Consider the following 14,299-nt stretch of genomic DNA (forward strand, 5'->3'; position numbering starts at 1 on the left):
CCCCAAGGGGGACAGGGAAGGATGGGGCTTTACACCTGCCCCCAAGGGTGCTACATAGCACGGCCACACTCTTAAAGGATCACACAGATAATTAGAAGCAAGAAAGCAAACACTTATATAAACGATATCATCCTGAGACCCAGTTACATCCCCATCCCCTGCTGCATGCGATGGAGCGGAAGAGCTCCTAGAGCTCCTGTCGTCTCTTGCCCAAGACCTTTCCCCAAAGCTTCTCTGTGTTCCACCCCCAGGCCTGTTCCCTGGAGGCACTCTGCTTGAAGGGATGAGACACATCAATTTAGGCTGGATACTTCTCTGTACAGAGGGGGGTGCGGGGGGGGATGAACTGAGTACACAGAATATAACATACCAGTTTAGGATGCTGTGCTTTCTAAATGTCATGTGTTCTGGGCTGGACTAAGCCAGAAGCTGTGCGCTCCTTTGTGTTTAACCTTGCAGTACTCCTGGGAGTCGTTGTTAGAAGGGTCTGTGGTTTCTGCCAGATGCACGTTGTCTTTAGTTTCACAAGTGGTTTTGGCCATTGGTGCAGGATCAGATTTGGGAGAGTAACAGCAGCACCTGCTTGCTTTCCAGTAGAGCTCAGACCCACAGCAGCATTGAAACAGTTGAACCACTGCTGAAAGCAATTAAACTAAATCTCTGAAGTAAGCATGCTTTTATTTACAGTTCAGGCTGAAATCCTATTGTCTGAAGTTGAGCAAGGCTGCTATTTTCTCTAGCTACACTTCCAGTGTTGAACTCGATGGCTTTAACATTTGTTGTTGGCTGGGTACTTTGCAGTGCTGTCAGGCCAGGCCTTGGTTTTGTATATGGGGACACGTGTACATACTCTGAAACTTGCTCTTTTTCATTCTGTTTTAAAATAACAACAATAACAAAACGTTTTATAAGGGTGTTTTCCTCTTCGCATGTACAAGTTGGTTAAATGTATTATAACTTCCCTGGGCACCCACAGAATTCTGTTTAATTTCATATTTAACAGGCTTCTTCCAATTGCAAAGAGAGGAACTCTTGTGAACTACCTCTTCATGCTCTTTTTCTGCCAGTGAGCAACCCGCAAATAATGTGGAAAGGCTCCTTTCATGGTATATACCTCCTCTCGAGCACTTTGGTTTTGTTTTTTTTTTTGTAGGGAGCTTCTGGTGCCACTCAGTAGTGTCATTTCATCGCCAGGCAGAGAAAAAATAAATCAAAGCTGTTGACATCATTCTTCTTTTTCTTACCCCAACACCAAACTGGTCTGTTCAGCTTGTATTATACTGCATTTGCACAGCTTCTGCTTCTGTGACCCATTAGGACAGAGCCTACTTGTACTTAACAAGAGTCTCTTTCACGCTTTGTGGATCTCTCCAGGCCACAGCAGGACACAAAATAATCCCTTTTGCATTTGGTAGTTTCACAGTACTTTTCTGGTGAAGATGAAATAACCTTTCTGAATGAAAACAATAACATCTCCATAAGCCTAGTTTTGATACAAGGTAATTGTAGCATTGTTTCTGTGTTTTATAGGATGAACAGCATCTTTTTTTCCAGCAGATCCTGAGCTTTTAAGTTATTAAAATCTGTAAGGAAAGAGTTGTATAAGTTTTTAAAATCAATATGGAAGTAGTTCCTTATGGTAGCATCTGGTAAGACTTACATAAACAGTCTCTTTGATTTCAAATTTCTAAGTTATGATTCAGACTTGGAATTTAAAGAGGCCAGAGCTTTGTGAAAGTTCACATGCAAATCTTATGGCTTCACCTTACTTTTAGTTCTAACAAAATGGAAGATCTGTATTTCAGAAAACTTATTTATAGGATATGGTCTGCTTTGCACACGTGCAACTTCCATCTGTGTATACTGTGTGTATTCTGTAATGTTTTCCTTTCTGAAATGTATTTCTGACAAACAAACTGTATACGAAAAATCAAAGAAAGTACCTTTTGCCTGTTTTAGCCATCTACTCCAAATTTCACACAGTGAACTAGGTTGAACTGGATTTGAAGGCTTTTTTTACAACTGCTTGATAAAAAGATGTCAGGGTTTTTTTTGTTCTCCAAAATATTTATTCTAGTACATCTTTCAGAATGTCTATGCCAGAAGAATTTAAGCAGAATAAATTGTCTATTTGTAAGGGGCTTCTCAATGAAAGTAAAATTTCAGGTAATGGAGGTAGCTGCGTGTCCTGTTATACAAGGGCTCCTTTCCTGTGTTTGCAGGAATCGTTACCTGACCTTGCCTGTAGTTGATGTTTAGCTGTGAGTTCAGGACTGTTGTGCATTCAGTTGTCATTATCCTCTTTAAAACACACAGAGCCCTGCAAAATGGCCACTTTATGAGACTGTAGATGGATTGGGGCTGCAGCTGAGGAGAGGCACAGTATGCCCATGGCCATCAGCTCAGCCATCGATGGCCCAGTCAGCCAGCTCTGGTGTTGGGGTGCAGGAGCCACAGGGAAGCCATGGCAGCATATTGCAGACGCTTTATTTGCTAGTGGGAGGGAGTGCACCATGTGCGAGTTTGGGATGTAAAGTTTTGAGGTTCGGTCATGTCTATTTACTTCCTACTTAAAAAAGGAAAAAAAAAAAAAAGAAAACAAAACAACTCATCAGCTTGCACAGAGAGTCTTTTCCTCTGTTATTTCCCTAAATGCATTGACCAGATGTTTTCTTCTGCTGGTCTCCTAGTTGTATAGAAAACGAGATCAGGCTTTGAGTTCTACTCCCCCTGCTTGTCTGTTCCAGGTTGTTGGTGAGGTGTATGGTATCATGGTATGTTTCCCCCAACCTGTTTGTTTTACTCTTCCCATATGCCATTAGCTGCTGTTGGAGACGGGATGTTTTGACTGAGTAAGATTTTTCTTGTGGTATGTGCAAGTGTTTTTCCTACTCAGGTTCTGAAGTCTTCAGTGGGTTTTGCAAGAAAATGCTTCTGTATACAAAGCCAAGTGAAGCAAAAATGAGTTTCCCTGTTCTTGTTAGTTATGCTTATTCCTCTAAAACTAAATAGTAATGATCTTAAACCCAAGTTGAGATTATTAAGTGCTTATGCATGTGTGTGCACACTCGTGATTCTGCTGAAGTGTTATTTATAGCTATACAGCACAGATGACTGCTTAAAAAAAGAAGAAGAATCAGCATGTTGTGGATGCTGGGTGCATGGTTTTATATTTTTATGTAGAAGTATTAATCTATATAATGTTCTGTGGTGCAGCAGCACTCCTTCTTGTCAGTTTTAGCATAGCAGGAAAAAATGATGTAAGCCTTTAATACTGGGACCCAGCACAGGCACCTTAAACTGCTGCTCGCTCTTTCTTTACTCTTTCTGCCTCTGCTCTGTTTGTGCGAGTTCCTCTACACTGCTTTATTTTTGCACTGTGGTATGTTACTAGTCTGGCAAGAACATGAGTGTTATAAGCCATGTTGCAACATGGTAATGATGGTATAGGTAAAACACAAAATGCCGTGAATTAATAGTTTGAGAATAAGCTATAACTATTATTTTAATACCAAATACTATCCTGAGCTAAGAGAAAAGAGGCAGGGAGTAAATACTTTCATGGTACTATCAAATATGTTGTCTGGTCCTAGCTGTTGATCACGAGGGAGGTGGGAATTATGTCTGCCCACCCTGTGTGGAGGTTTTCACTAGCCAGTGGTATCAAAAAGTCCATTATGTGCCTGTGTTGAGGAAACTGATTTCTGCCCTGGGTATTATCTTTCCTCTTGAGCACTACCTGGAGAGAACAGTGCATTGCAATATTTGACTTTGAGATTCTTAGAACACATCACCAGAAAGACCTATTTTTCCACCCGAAGGCTGTCCATCTGTTTGGTCAAAGTCTGTTGCTACTCTCAATGTGTTGCTGCCTTTGCTTAGCCTGCATCGTCTTTCCTTTGAAATTGAAGTACTAATGGTGTTGGAGTTTTGTTTGCTTGTTTTCCTGCAAAATCTGTTTCTTGCTTACCTATGTTTTTTTCTCTGTGTGGATGTGTGTGTATTAACACATTGAGTTGTTTCAAATGTTACTGAAATCAAGGTATAATGAAATAGTGTTTAATGAAGTAGAGGGATTTGTGGTGCTGTGATGTGAACAGCATATGATTTGGGAGTTGATTGCTGCTGACTTCTGTTTTAAGGAAGGAAAGGGATGTGAAGATTGACAGGAGGACTCATAGTTACAACAAGGTAGGTGTTACAGAAGAGGAAGAATTTTTCTGAAAATTTTTTGATGCTGTTGAGCATTGGAAGTCTGCAACGTCAGGAAAAGAATGGCAGCAGGATTTTAGGATTTTAAAAGTCATCAGTCATTAAGACTTATGTTGCTGAATACTACTGACTACTTCTGAAAGCTTCTAGGAACTCTTCAGTCATTGTTGGGCTGGAATTTGCAAGCCAAAGTAGAAAAATTGTTTTCTTGGGTCAGTGGTATTATTGGAAGAGAGATGAGATTATTTTCTTGTGAATAAGGTACCACAGAAAAAAGGGCCTTGAAATCTTGTTGCAGTAGCTGATGGCTGTATAATACAGAATTTTGCAGTGAAAATGTTTGTTTATATCTGGAGATCAAATAAAATACTGAATTAATCTTGAAGCTCCCCTTTGGAGAGCCAAGGTGAAGATTTGGAAGGGGAATAACTGGCAGCAGGAGGCTGGCTGAGTGTTCACTAGAATCAAACCAGAACCTTCCATTTCACCATATGGTTGACAGCTGCCCTGTTCCTATTTGTCGTGATTTTCTGTGTTACACAGGATTGACTGCTTTTGAGCACTTGCATAACATTTGAAGCTGCCGTGTTTTCCCCGTTTATCCGAAATCCACAAGTTGTATATGGAGTGGGATGAAAAGCTGGTTTCACCCCACCCTTCCTCCTTGTGAAATGTCCAGCACCAAGCCTAGGGGTTGGTAGGGTGTTTTTTAAATACAGGCTTGGGAGAGTAAACTTACATTTCATGTAGAAAGTAATACAAAACTTTAGGATAAGCGCTTTGGAAATGCAGGTGCATGAAGATGCAGGCTTTTATTATCATGGGCAGCAGTCTTACAGAGCTGGGCAACTGGGAAGGGGAGATCTGAAGAGAGTGCAAATTATTTTGAAATGGTTTGAATTTACTTCAGGCTGGGCAGACTTTCTTAATTTTATATATATATTCCTTCCCTCTTCACTGCCAGAGAAAAGTTGTTGAGATAACAGATCCTTTGGGCTATGTAACAGAAAGGGGGGCAGCTGCTTCCGAAGGATTTCAGAAGTAGGACACAAAGCTGTGGGCTCGTCTGCCTCCGTTCCCTGTAACCTCCACAGCAAAAGCATGTGCTGAAAGTACCGTGATGCATGAGATCAGTGGTTATTAATACCGTGTTTTTGATATGAGTAAAGGTTTTATCTGGGGAGTGAAGTGTGTTTTGGCAATAAGCCCACACAAAGTAAATAACGTGGCCTTTGCATCTCTGGTTCTGACCTCATCCCTCTCATTGTTTGTCTTCAAACAGAAGCCCTTTATTATTCAATTATCCCACATTATGCTTTTATAAATTGCAGTCTCTGACAAGAGATGCTTTCTTCCTGAAACTTCTAGATCATCTTGCTGGTTATTTTTGATCAGAAAAGGCTGTAATGCTGGCTTTACATATTTAGAGCTGTATGTTTGTCTTGTTTATTTTTTTTATTTTAAATTGTAATTTGCCTTTGAATGGTTGTCATGTTGTATTAGAGCTCTTTACTGGATGGGTTTTAATAGCTTGTCTGATTATTTGAGAGCCAACTGGATACTTTGGGTCCTTGTAACGGCTTTATGAAAGTCTGGACACAGCTACCCTACTCTTCTCTCTCTTGGTAGCTCTATGGGATAAATGACGTACTTTTTCCACTAATTTGGGCAAGTGTCTATGTGGTCATAGGTTTGCACAGCAGACAGGTGTTAATCAGCTGATGTCCTTCTTTTGGGAAGGGCCACAGAAATGACTGCTAAGACTTTGTAACCCTGGAGAAACACCTGCAGGCAGTTGGGAAGAAGTAGAGAGGTTCCCCTTGAGCTCGAGCAGGTACAAGTTTTGAGCCCTCCACCATCACTGAACCTTCTGCAGTTCAACGCCAATGGCTCTATGCTGCTTTTTTACTGTGAGATATGCTCTTTAAATAGATTTGGCTGACTGTCAGGCTTAAAATCAAATGATTCAGATTAGGTAAGTGTTCGCAAGATTTCATTACACTGTTTTAAGAGACAGTCCACTATAGTTTTATAAAAGTCACAGGCATTTTGGATGAAGAAGTTGGAGAGCTGTTTGCTGTAAAGAATATCTTCATGCAGGATAAAGCTATGCTTGACCCCAGCATCTTGCAGAGTCTCACTTTGGGGTGTTTCTGCAGAACATCGTCTCTCCACACCCCTGCTGGTCTGAGCAGTTAACAGGAGCATAGATAGAGTGGGTTTGTTCTTGTTTTTCATGGGTTATTTGTTGGTTTGAAAAGTTGGTGTAAGAACATATTCTTTCTTCATAAAAAACGTGTTCAGTTTTCTCTCTCCAATCACTGTAGAAGCAGTAAGTTGTCTACTAGTTCAGAAATGCCAGCATTGCCACTTCAGGGAGCTGTGTTCCCAAGAGGCAATTTGTTCCATCAGTATCCTGCCTGCGGTTTTTTCTGGTGGTTGGTAGGCTGTACAAATACAGTGTAGTGACCGAATTGACTGCAGTTTTAGTCAAGGAGGTGTGTTATCCCGGTTTGCTCACTGTTCTGTCTAGTCCCTTCAGTTTTGGTTTCCATTACCTTGGGGTGGTCTTTCAGAGATGGCTTTCATTGTGTCTTCTGGGAAACCTGTAGTGTTTGTCACAGGCTTGCCATACCCTTACTCGCTAAAGTAATACATATGTGGATTTGGGAAAACTTTTGTTTTTAATCTTAACTCCAAGATTATTTTGATGGTCTTCACTAGCAACTTTTAGCCTAACATTTGGATGATTACTTTTGCATCAGATAAGTGGAAACATTTTGCTGGTGTCGGAAAGACCATTTATTATAACCTTACGCAAACTCTGGGTATATTTTCTAACATGGTTCTGGGGAGTTAGCCTAAGGTCTCTGATACTCACAGCTTTGTCATGTCTTTACAACACTTCACAGGCTAGGAATTGTGCAATAGCAGAATGAAAAATAAGGAAGACCAGTATGAGTCTGTCGTGGGCATCAGCGGCGCTGTCGGGTGCTGTCAGTTCCTGGTTCCGCCCGGTAGGCACAAGTGGCACAGAGCTGGGTAATTAAGTTATTCCTTTAAGAGGAAGACAGACAAATGGGTGTAAGCTTGACAGCAAAAGCATCACAGGCTTTTTTTTTTTTTTCCCTTTTTCTCCCAGCATAGCAATTGAGACTGAGAAAATGCGTACATAAAGCAGAAAGTTTTTTTTCTCTATTGTCCCATTTGCACTATCAGAAATTTCTTGGAGGTAGAGATGAATGGAAATAATTGTATCTTTTTGTAGTTACGCTGTGTCATCTAGGTGTGCAAAGAAATCTGTTCAGTATTTCTGGCTAGCTAAGAAGCTCAAAAAGAGGAGACATCCTGAAGAGGAGGAACTTATCCCCCCCTTTGGTTGTGCGGCAGCTGACTTCTGTCAGGGATGTTTACCTTTAAGATCACTGCCCTGTTCACTCTTTTCTTCATCCAGACTCATGGTTATTTGGTAATGGGACCTTTTTCTGTCCCTCTATTTTATTTCATCACCTTCAAGATTGCATTTAGACTGACTTGCAAAGCTGGCTGTCCTTTAGGATGTCTAAACTGTAAATGAAGGTCTTATTTAATTGCAGAGCTATCAATACTATAATTTAATCCATGCAGAAATTAGCAAATACTTTAATCATTTCAGCTACATGGAGAAAGTATGTTCTCAAGCCTCTAGCTGTGAAAATTCTCTCCCTCTAGCTGGAATAGCCATGGGATCAGTCAAGGGGATCATTCTTGTGATTCCTCACTGAAAGAGCGACCCTACTGGAGCCATCTGGGTGAAAATTTTCACCAAAATCCGTTGTCTTGGACCTTTCTTTCTTTCCTTCTTTCTTTTCTTCTTTTTTTTTTTTGTTATGAAAAATATTTAAATAAGGGATTTAAAAGCCATTTCTCATCCGTTTAGGCTTTCAGAGGTGCTGTGGCATGTGAAAGGACAATTTGCCCTCAACACCATTAATCTACTCCCTACCGCAACAAAAGGTGATGGGATCTTGGGGGTGGGACTCTTTTTTCTAAAAACGCACACGTTCACACATTGAATCATTCACTTTGTTCTGTGTTTTGAAAGTTTATTCAGAAATAGAAGTGATGAAAAATAAATTCTGGACCTCTCCTCTTAGATTTAACAGTGTGATAAATACTTAATTGGTGGTTTCAGCCATACCTAGTGCTAAATGGAAGCATCTCCTTTCCTAAATGGGTTATTTTAATTGAGCCATGTGCCTGGAATGGTTCATCAAGCAATAGCCTAAAACATTTGGAGAGACATGAGGCTGCAGTAAGAAAGGAGTGTAACAATGTTTTTTCCCCTTAAAATGAACAGTGATAGTGGGACCTCACCAGAGAACGAAGGATGCAACTTGAGATGTTATGTTTCTGTGTGATTGATTTAGCAAGCGAATATGAGAATGAACAGGGACTTGAACTCTTCTGTGGTACGTGTCCTGTAGAGTGCTGTGCTCTGCTGTCCCAAGCACAGACTCGGGTTCCTTCAGGACAGAAGTACGTGCTGAACCATGGCCAGCTTTGCTCTGGGCTTGCACTGCCGGAGATGCGATGGGAGTGGTGCCCCATGCCCTGCTCTCGTCTGCTGAGCTTGTCTCTTGCGGCTGGGAGCCCTCCCTCCTTCCCAAAGAAAGCTGTTGCCAAACATCATGAACTCAAGGGAAGATCTAGAATGTTAGATTTCCTTTTTTTATTATATAGTCTTTATATATTTCTTTATAGATTATTTACTCTATATTATAACATTTGTATAACATTGTTATAAGGCTGTGCAACTTTTCAGGAATATAGTTAGTTTTTTTAAATCACGCTGGCTAGATTAATTTTGTGCCTTATTCCAGTCAATAGTGTTCTTCATATGATAAACAAAATACAAGTACCTTCAAAGTTTTTAGGCTTTCTGCCTCAGTTCATTGTGTCTCTAAGATAATGTTTTGGGTAATGAACCAAGAGCATCGTTTATGCTTTTGCATCTGGCACTCCTCCTATATTGGTCATATTTCTGTATTAGTAAAATTGCCAGCAATGAGAATCCTGTATCTTTTCTATAAGAACAGTTTTCTCAGGTCTGATAATATCTTTCTCTTTTACTTCAGACTCAGTTTTCTGGAGTCATGACAAGATGCCACTGGGACAAAACAGTAGCTACAGCTTTTGAATCTTATGATCTGGGGGGGGGGGGGGGGTGTGGGGTTTTTTTTTGTGTTTTTTCATTGTTTTTGTTTTGTACGTGTTGGTTTTTTGGTTTTGTTTTTTTTTAACACAAGAGTTTTGTGGGGCTGCAGTTGTTGTCACCTAATATTAAAATGCTACAGAAGGCTGGGAAACCCCGTTGGCAGTTAAATTGTAGGGGTTTTCCTTGTAGTATTAAAAAGCTGTTGGCTTTTATGTGTTCTTAATAGGGGAGCAGTCTTTCTCAAAAGCTTATTTAATCAGAAATGATAGATGAAAATGTTTTCTTCTCACTTAACTATATTCTCTGAAGCTTGTGGCATATATCATCAAAGTGTTATCGTGATTTCATTTCCGAAAGTAAATTTTGTTTTTGTTTAGTTCTGTGGTTGGGACTGCTTACAAGCTAACACAGTATCTGGGAGAAGCAGCATGTTTGGAGAACACCTGCGTCTGCTGACAGGCTTGCACAGCAATAGCCTTCCTCTTCCCTTACAGATCACTGCCGCTTTCTTAGCAATTGTATCTTGGGTGTTTCAAGTATGAGAGGGGTAGCTTTTTTCTACTGATGGTTCACCAGTGGTGGTGGAAACAAAACAGGGTATTTTAATAATGATGGTTGGTTTTTATAAAAATTATTTTTTCCTGCTTGCTTTTTGTTACCCTTTTTATGGTAGAGCAGAAGCAAAGTGGGTTTGTAAATAATCTATATGAATAGTCTTACATATATTTCAGATTAACTAGGATTCCATTTCGTAGCTAGCTATTATATAACTGTGGTAAGTTTTTAGAGGTTGGCAAAGTGTGAAGCTGCCATTTATCTCCAGAGATCTGCTTTTGTTGTAACTGGGTGGTTGCCAGCTTAAGCGTATTCTGCTTGTTCTTAACTCTGCAAAGGCCACATAGCCAATTGAGCAGATTGTGAGCAATCATAGCGAACGTGTGATAAGAAGTCAGTGCTGCTAAGCCTGTGCATATGCAGTGGAGGTAGTAAGCTTGCACGGTTACTGGGAGAGTCCTGGACAGCTTGCAGTAGTCTTGCTGCAATGACAGGCGAACTGCAAAGCCTGTAATTTGGTTCTGGTTCCAAGACAATAAAAATCAATAGAAAAAACTTTGTCATAACTGAGACAGCTAGGCTCAAAAAGTACTTAAAGTTTTATAGCCCATTTTGAGAGCAGAATCTTGTTTTGAACTTGGAAGTCCACCGAACAGGCGCTGCTCACAGCTGTGCATCTTGGGCATGTTTTGGATTGTATTTTCCACCTTCTTGTAGGTGCTGTGGAAAGGAGAAAGACGGCGTGCTTGGCTCAGGGGTTTTTGTGAGTTAGCACAGAGCCTGCTTGCCTCAGCTCATTCCATGCGGCGTTCTGCTCGTCTCTGCGGCACAGGCTTAGCCACTACACCTATTGCAAGTGGTGTTGGTTTACAGAGATCCTTAAATTGCTGCTTGAAACTGAATTACCTCACACAGTATGGTTGGCTCATGGTTCATTAAGGGATTGAGCAAAGGAAGGGGGCTGAGGCTGAAATTGCTTTGAAATGAAGCCTGTATACGTTCAGAGCTCAGGAATGTTGCGTGACGGGCATGGTAATGGTCTGTGTCTGCAGGCTTGCAAGCACGTCTGAAAATTTTGCATGGCACACTGGCAACCAAGAAGAATATTCATCTGTATATAGATATTTGCCTGCCTTACAGCAATGCTGAGACTTCATTAATATTTGTAGAATGAGTTTAATAGAAGTACAAACAAAATGTTACTAGAAGGGAATGGGTTAGGCTGCTGTAACACAGTCGCAGATGCTGAGGAAGTTCCTTCTGTGTTTTGACAGGAGATGAAGAATTCATAATTGTGTGGAAGGTGAAAAACGTGCCTTCACAGATACCCAGGATATCTTTGTAAGGAATTATTCTCTTAATTAATTTTTGCTTATGCACAAACTCTGTGTAGTGACTTCATGCTGCAATTACTACTTCAGAACATGTGGAATAAAGTAATCTCGCTTATACCAGCTGTAATAGGTATATTCAGTTGTTATTATGCATATCAAAAATGGGATAAGCCTAAATGTCATTGGGAATGTCCCTGGAAAATACTGCGCAATTGTCTGTAACGTAAATATAGGTGGGCTACACTTATGACAACTTAAAAAAAAAAAAAAGCTTTGCCATGAACCTTGTAGTTCCTGTTTCTAGGAATTTCTTAGATCAAATTCTTTTTTACATTTCCTGTGAGATGAGGGCAAAAGTGAACTTGTGGTGGGACGAGCAGTTTCTCTTGAATGATTCTTATGGCTTCTTCAGAAGCAACGATGTCTTTTGGAAGACATTGTATATCCCATGTACGTAGATTTAGTAACTTTTTATGGAGATGCACATGGTTTCTGATTAAGAAGATTTGGACGCTGTTTTGTTCTGGAGAGAGCTGTGGGCTGCTGAGTCAGGGGAGAGCCTTGTGCCTTTGTCTTCTCGGCCTTCCAAGTTCAGTGCCAAATCCCAGTTCTAGGGTGGACAAGGTGCTAGCGTGTATTCACAGACTCACAAATCCTCGTACTACTGTTTGAATGACTAAGATATCTTAAAGAAATTAACACTTAAGGATTGTAAAGGATATGTAGGAAAACTGCCATGGAGTTCACATGAATGTTGTGGTTTATTTTTTTAATCTAACTTCCTTCTTAACCCTTCCAACATACTTGAGCCCTCTTGCTCTTACATAGTTTTCTTAGAATTCTCTGTTCTTTTCCATGTTATTTTATTTTTTGGGTGGAGGAAGGTTTGTATTTTTTGCTTTGTCTCAGAAGATTCAGTGTATTGTGGGAGGTGAGGCAACGCTGGTCTTGGCAGAACACCACAAAACCAAGAGTAATTAAATGACGCAAGCCTTTGATTATTTTTCTCTCTCAAGCTTTCTGGCACAGCCGGGCATTCCGATTGCAAAAGGAGGATCTGGAGAAGAAACTTCTAAAGATCACACGCAGAATTAGAAGAACTGTATCAGAGACTGTTTGCTGCTTTAAAGCTCTTCACTGTCAAGTGCTGGAGTTGCTTCTTTTTCCCCTGTGAGGATAATGTCTCTTTCATTACCCAAGACAGACGTAACTGAAAGGGAGCTGCCAAGGTTTTATTTTGGTTTTGGTTTCTCTGCTCCCTTACTAATTGGATTTTTCCCATCTTTTGCAGGAGGATTATAGAAGGATTAGAGAAATTGGGGTTTTTGGGGTGTGGGAGGTAGCTGTTGGTTTTTCTCCTCTCGATTCTGGGACCTCCTTAATTTGCCATTTGTTCCTTGAAGTCACTGCCTGTTTGGAAAAGGGACAAGCAGCATAATAGATGAACTTGCACTACCATGGATTCTTTCCCTTTGCAAACTTTGTATGTGACTGCTTGTAAAAGAAGTTTTTGCATACATAGGCATCAAATGAAGAATAGCATCCCGGGCTGGATTTAAAAGAAGCAAACTGCTTGTGTCCTGATGAAAGGATAAGTTCTGTTTAAACTATAATTTAAAGAAGATTGGATGTTGTTCCAGTTTTGAATTTCAGTGAAAGAAAGGAAGGGTCTGATCAAGTCAAATACTCTGGCAGCCTAAACCTGTGTATTCTACAGCTGAAACTGGAAGATGTCTTGGAAAAGAAATTACTTTTCTGTGGGTCGGGGGAATGTACAGGGCATGTTTACTCCACGAAATACAACCTCAATAGCACCCAGTAAAGGTCTCAGCAATGAACCAGGACAGAACAGTTGCTTCCTGAATAGTGCGCTACAGGTAAGAGCACATAATAAAAAATGTTTCTGTCTTTGTCCTCTGTCTATTGCAGTATTTTCTTAGGCTCGACACTGCAACAAATACAGCCAGGCTTGACTACATAGTTGTTTGTGGGCCTAGATAGAATAAAGCTATGTTTGGAAATGCAGATTAGTTGAGTTATAGAACAGCTTTTTTTAATTTCCAGGTTTTCCTGGTGAAATCAACAGCATTCACATAGTCATCACTTAGGGTATTTGAATCTCTTGTTTGTGTAAACTTGTAATATGTCAACCAAAGATGACAATATATGTAGAAAATTTCTTTTAAAATAATACAATATTGCATAGCTTGCAGTATGTCTACTCCTTAAAAGTAAATTTAACTTTTTTGTTGAACCAGTCAAGGGTTGATAATATCTATACACGATCCTTTTTATGTAGTCCAGTTTTTTTCTAACTGCTGATTTATAGCTTAGTTTAGATGGTTGCGTCTTTACCTTTTCGTTTAGAAGAAAAACTTTTCTCTGTGTCAAAATTTAGTGGAGTGGTATGGCTGCTATAGTGGTATTGTCACCATTTGGATGTTTTGAATGTCTGAGGTTTGAGATTCAGTCCTTCTGGCTGCAGGGTTTAAAACCCTTTCTCCACATCAGTTTCCTTCCCTTCATATGACTTGTCTGTGACACAGACTGTGTCACTGTGGGGTTTTTTTGGCTTTGTTGGTTTTTTTCCATGGGCACAATTAGGTTCTCAACTAACTTCAGGCTTCAAGATACCCCTGTGATATGAGCAATACAAACAGAAACGCCAGTGACCCTCAATAGGCTTAATATGCCATGAAATCCAGGACTAGGTACAAAGGGAACTTAAAATAAGGAAAGTGGGGTTTCCAGTGATGTACTGTTTTAATTGCTTCTGTTTAAATTGTAAGGTGTAATCACTGGCTGCCTCCTAATATTGAGTTACTGAACCTAGGTCAGAACTAGCTGCATGCCATACGTGAAGATGAAAGCCTATGACTCAGCCTTTCGTCTTCTACATAAACCGTTTTCTTCTAAAGCTCAAGAGAGTTAGGATACCAAAAATATTTACAATCAAAGCTAAATTTAAAAAAAAAAAAACAAGATGCTAATAATTTCATAA

At 40.1% G+C, this 14,299-nt stretch overlaps 1 protein-coding gene across 7 annotated transcripts in view; it reads left to right on the forward strand.

Moving 5' to 3' along the window:
- USP54 (ubiquitin specific peptidase 54) overlaps positions 1-14,299 on the forward strand; it is a 105,521-nt gene that overhangs the window by 38,952 nt on the left and 52,270 nt on the right. For 4 of the 7 annotated variants that reach the window (XM_087763859.1, XM_087763854.1, XM_087763860.1 and 1 more), the window contains exon 2: positions 12,315-13,175. In XM_087763859.1, coding sequence (XP_087619985.1) covers positions 13,029-13,175 — 147 coding nt within the window. In that variant the 5' untranslated portion in view covers positions 12,315-13,028. Of the gene's footprint in view, positions 1-11,238; positions 11,306-12,314; positions 13,176-14,299 lie in introns of all 7 variants that reach the window. The other 3 variants (XM_087763855.1, XM_087763856.1, XM_087763857.1) reach the window with 1 other exon arrangement.

This window comes from Nipponia nippon, unplaced genomic scaffold (assembly GCF_047370975.1).
Source record: "Nipponia nippon isolate SJK-2023a ecotype South Korea unplaced genomic scaffold, ASM4737097v1 scaffold_3, whole genome shotgun sequence".
In the NCBI taxonomy this organism is placed as follows: domain Eukaryota; kingdom Metazoa; phylum Chordata; class Aves; order Pelecaniformes; family Threskiornithidae; genus Nipponia; species Nipponia nippon.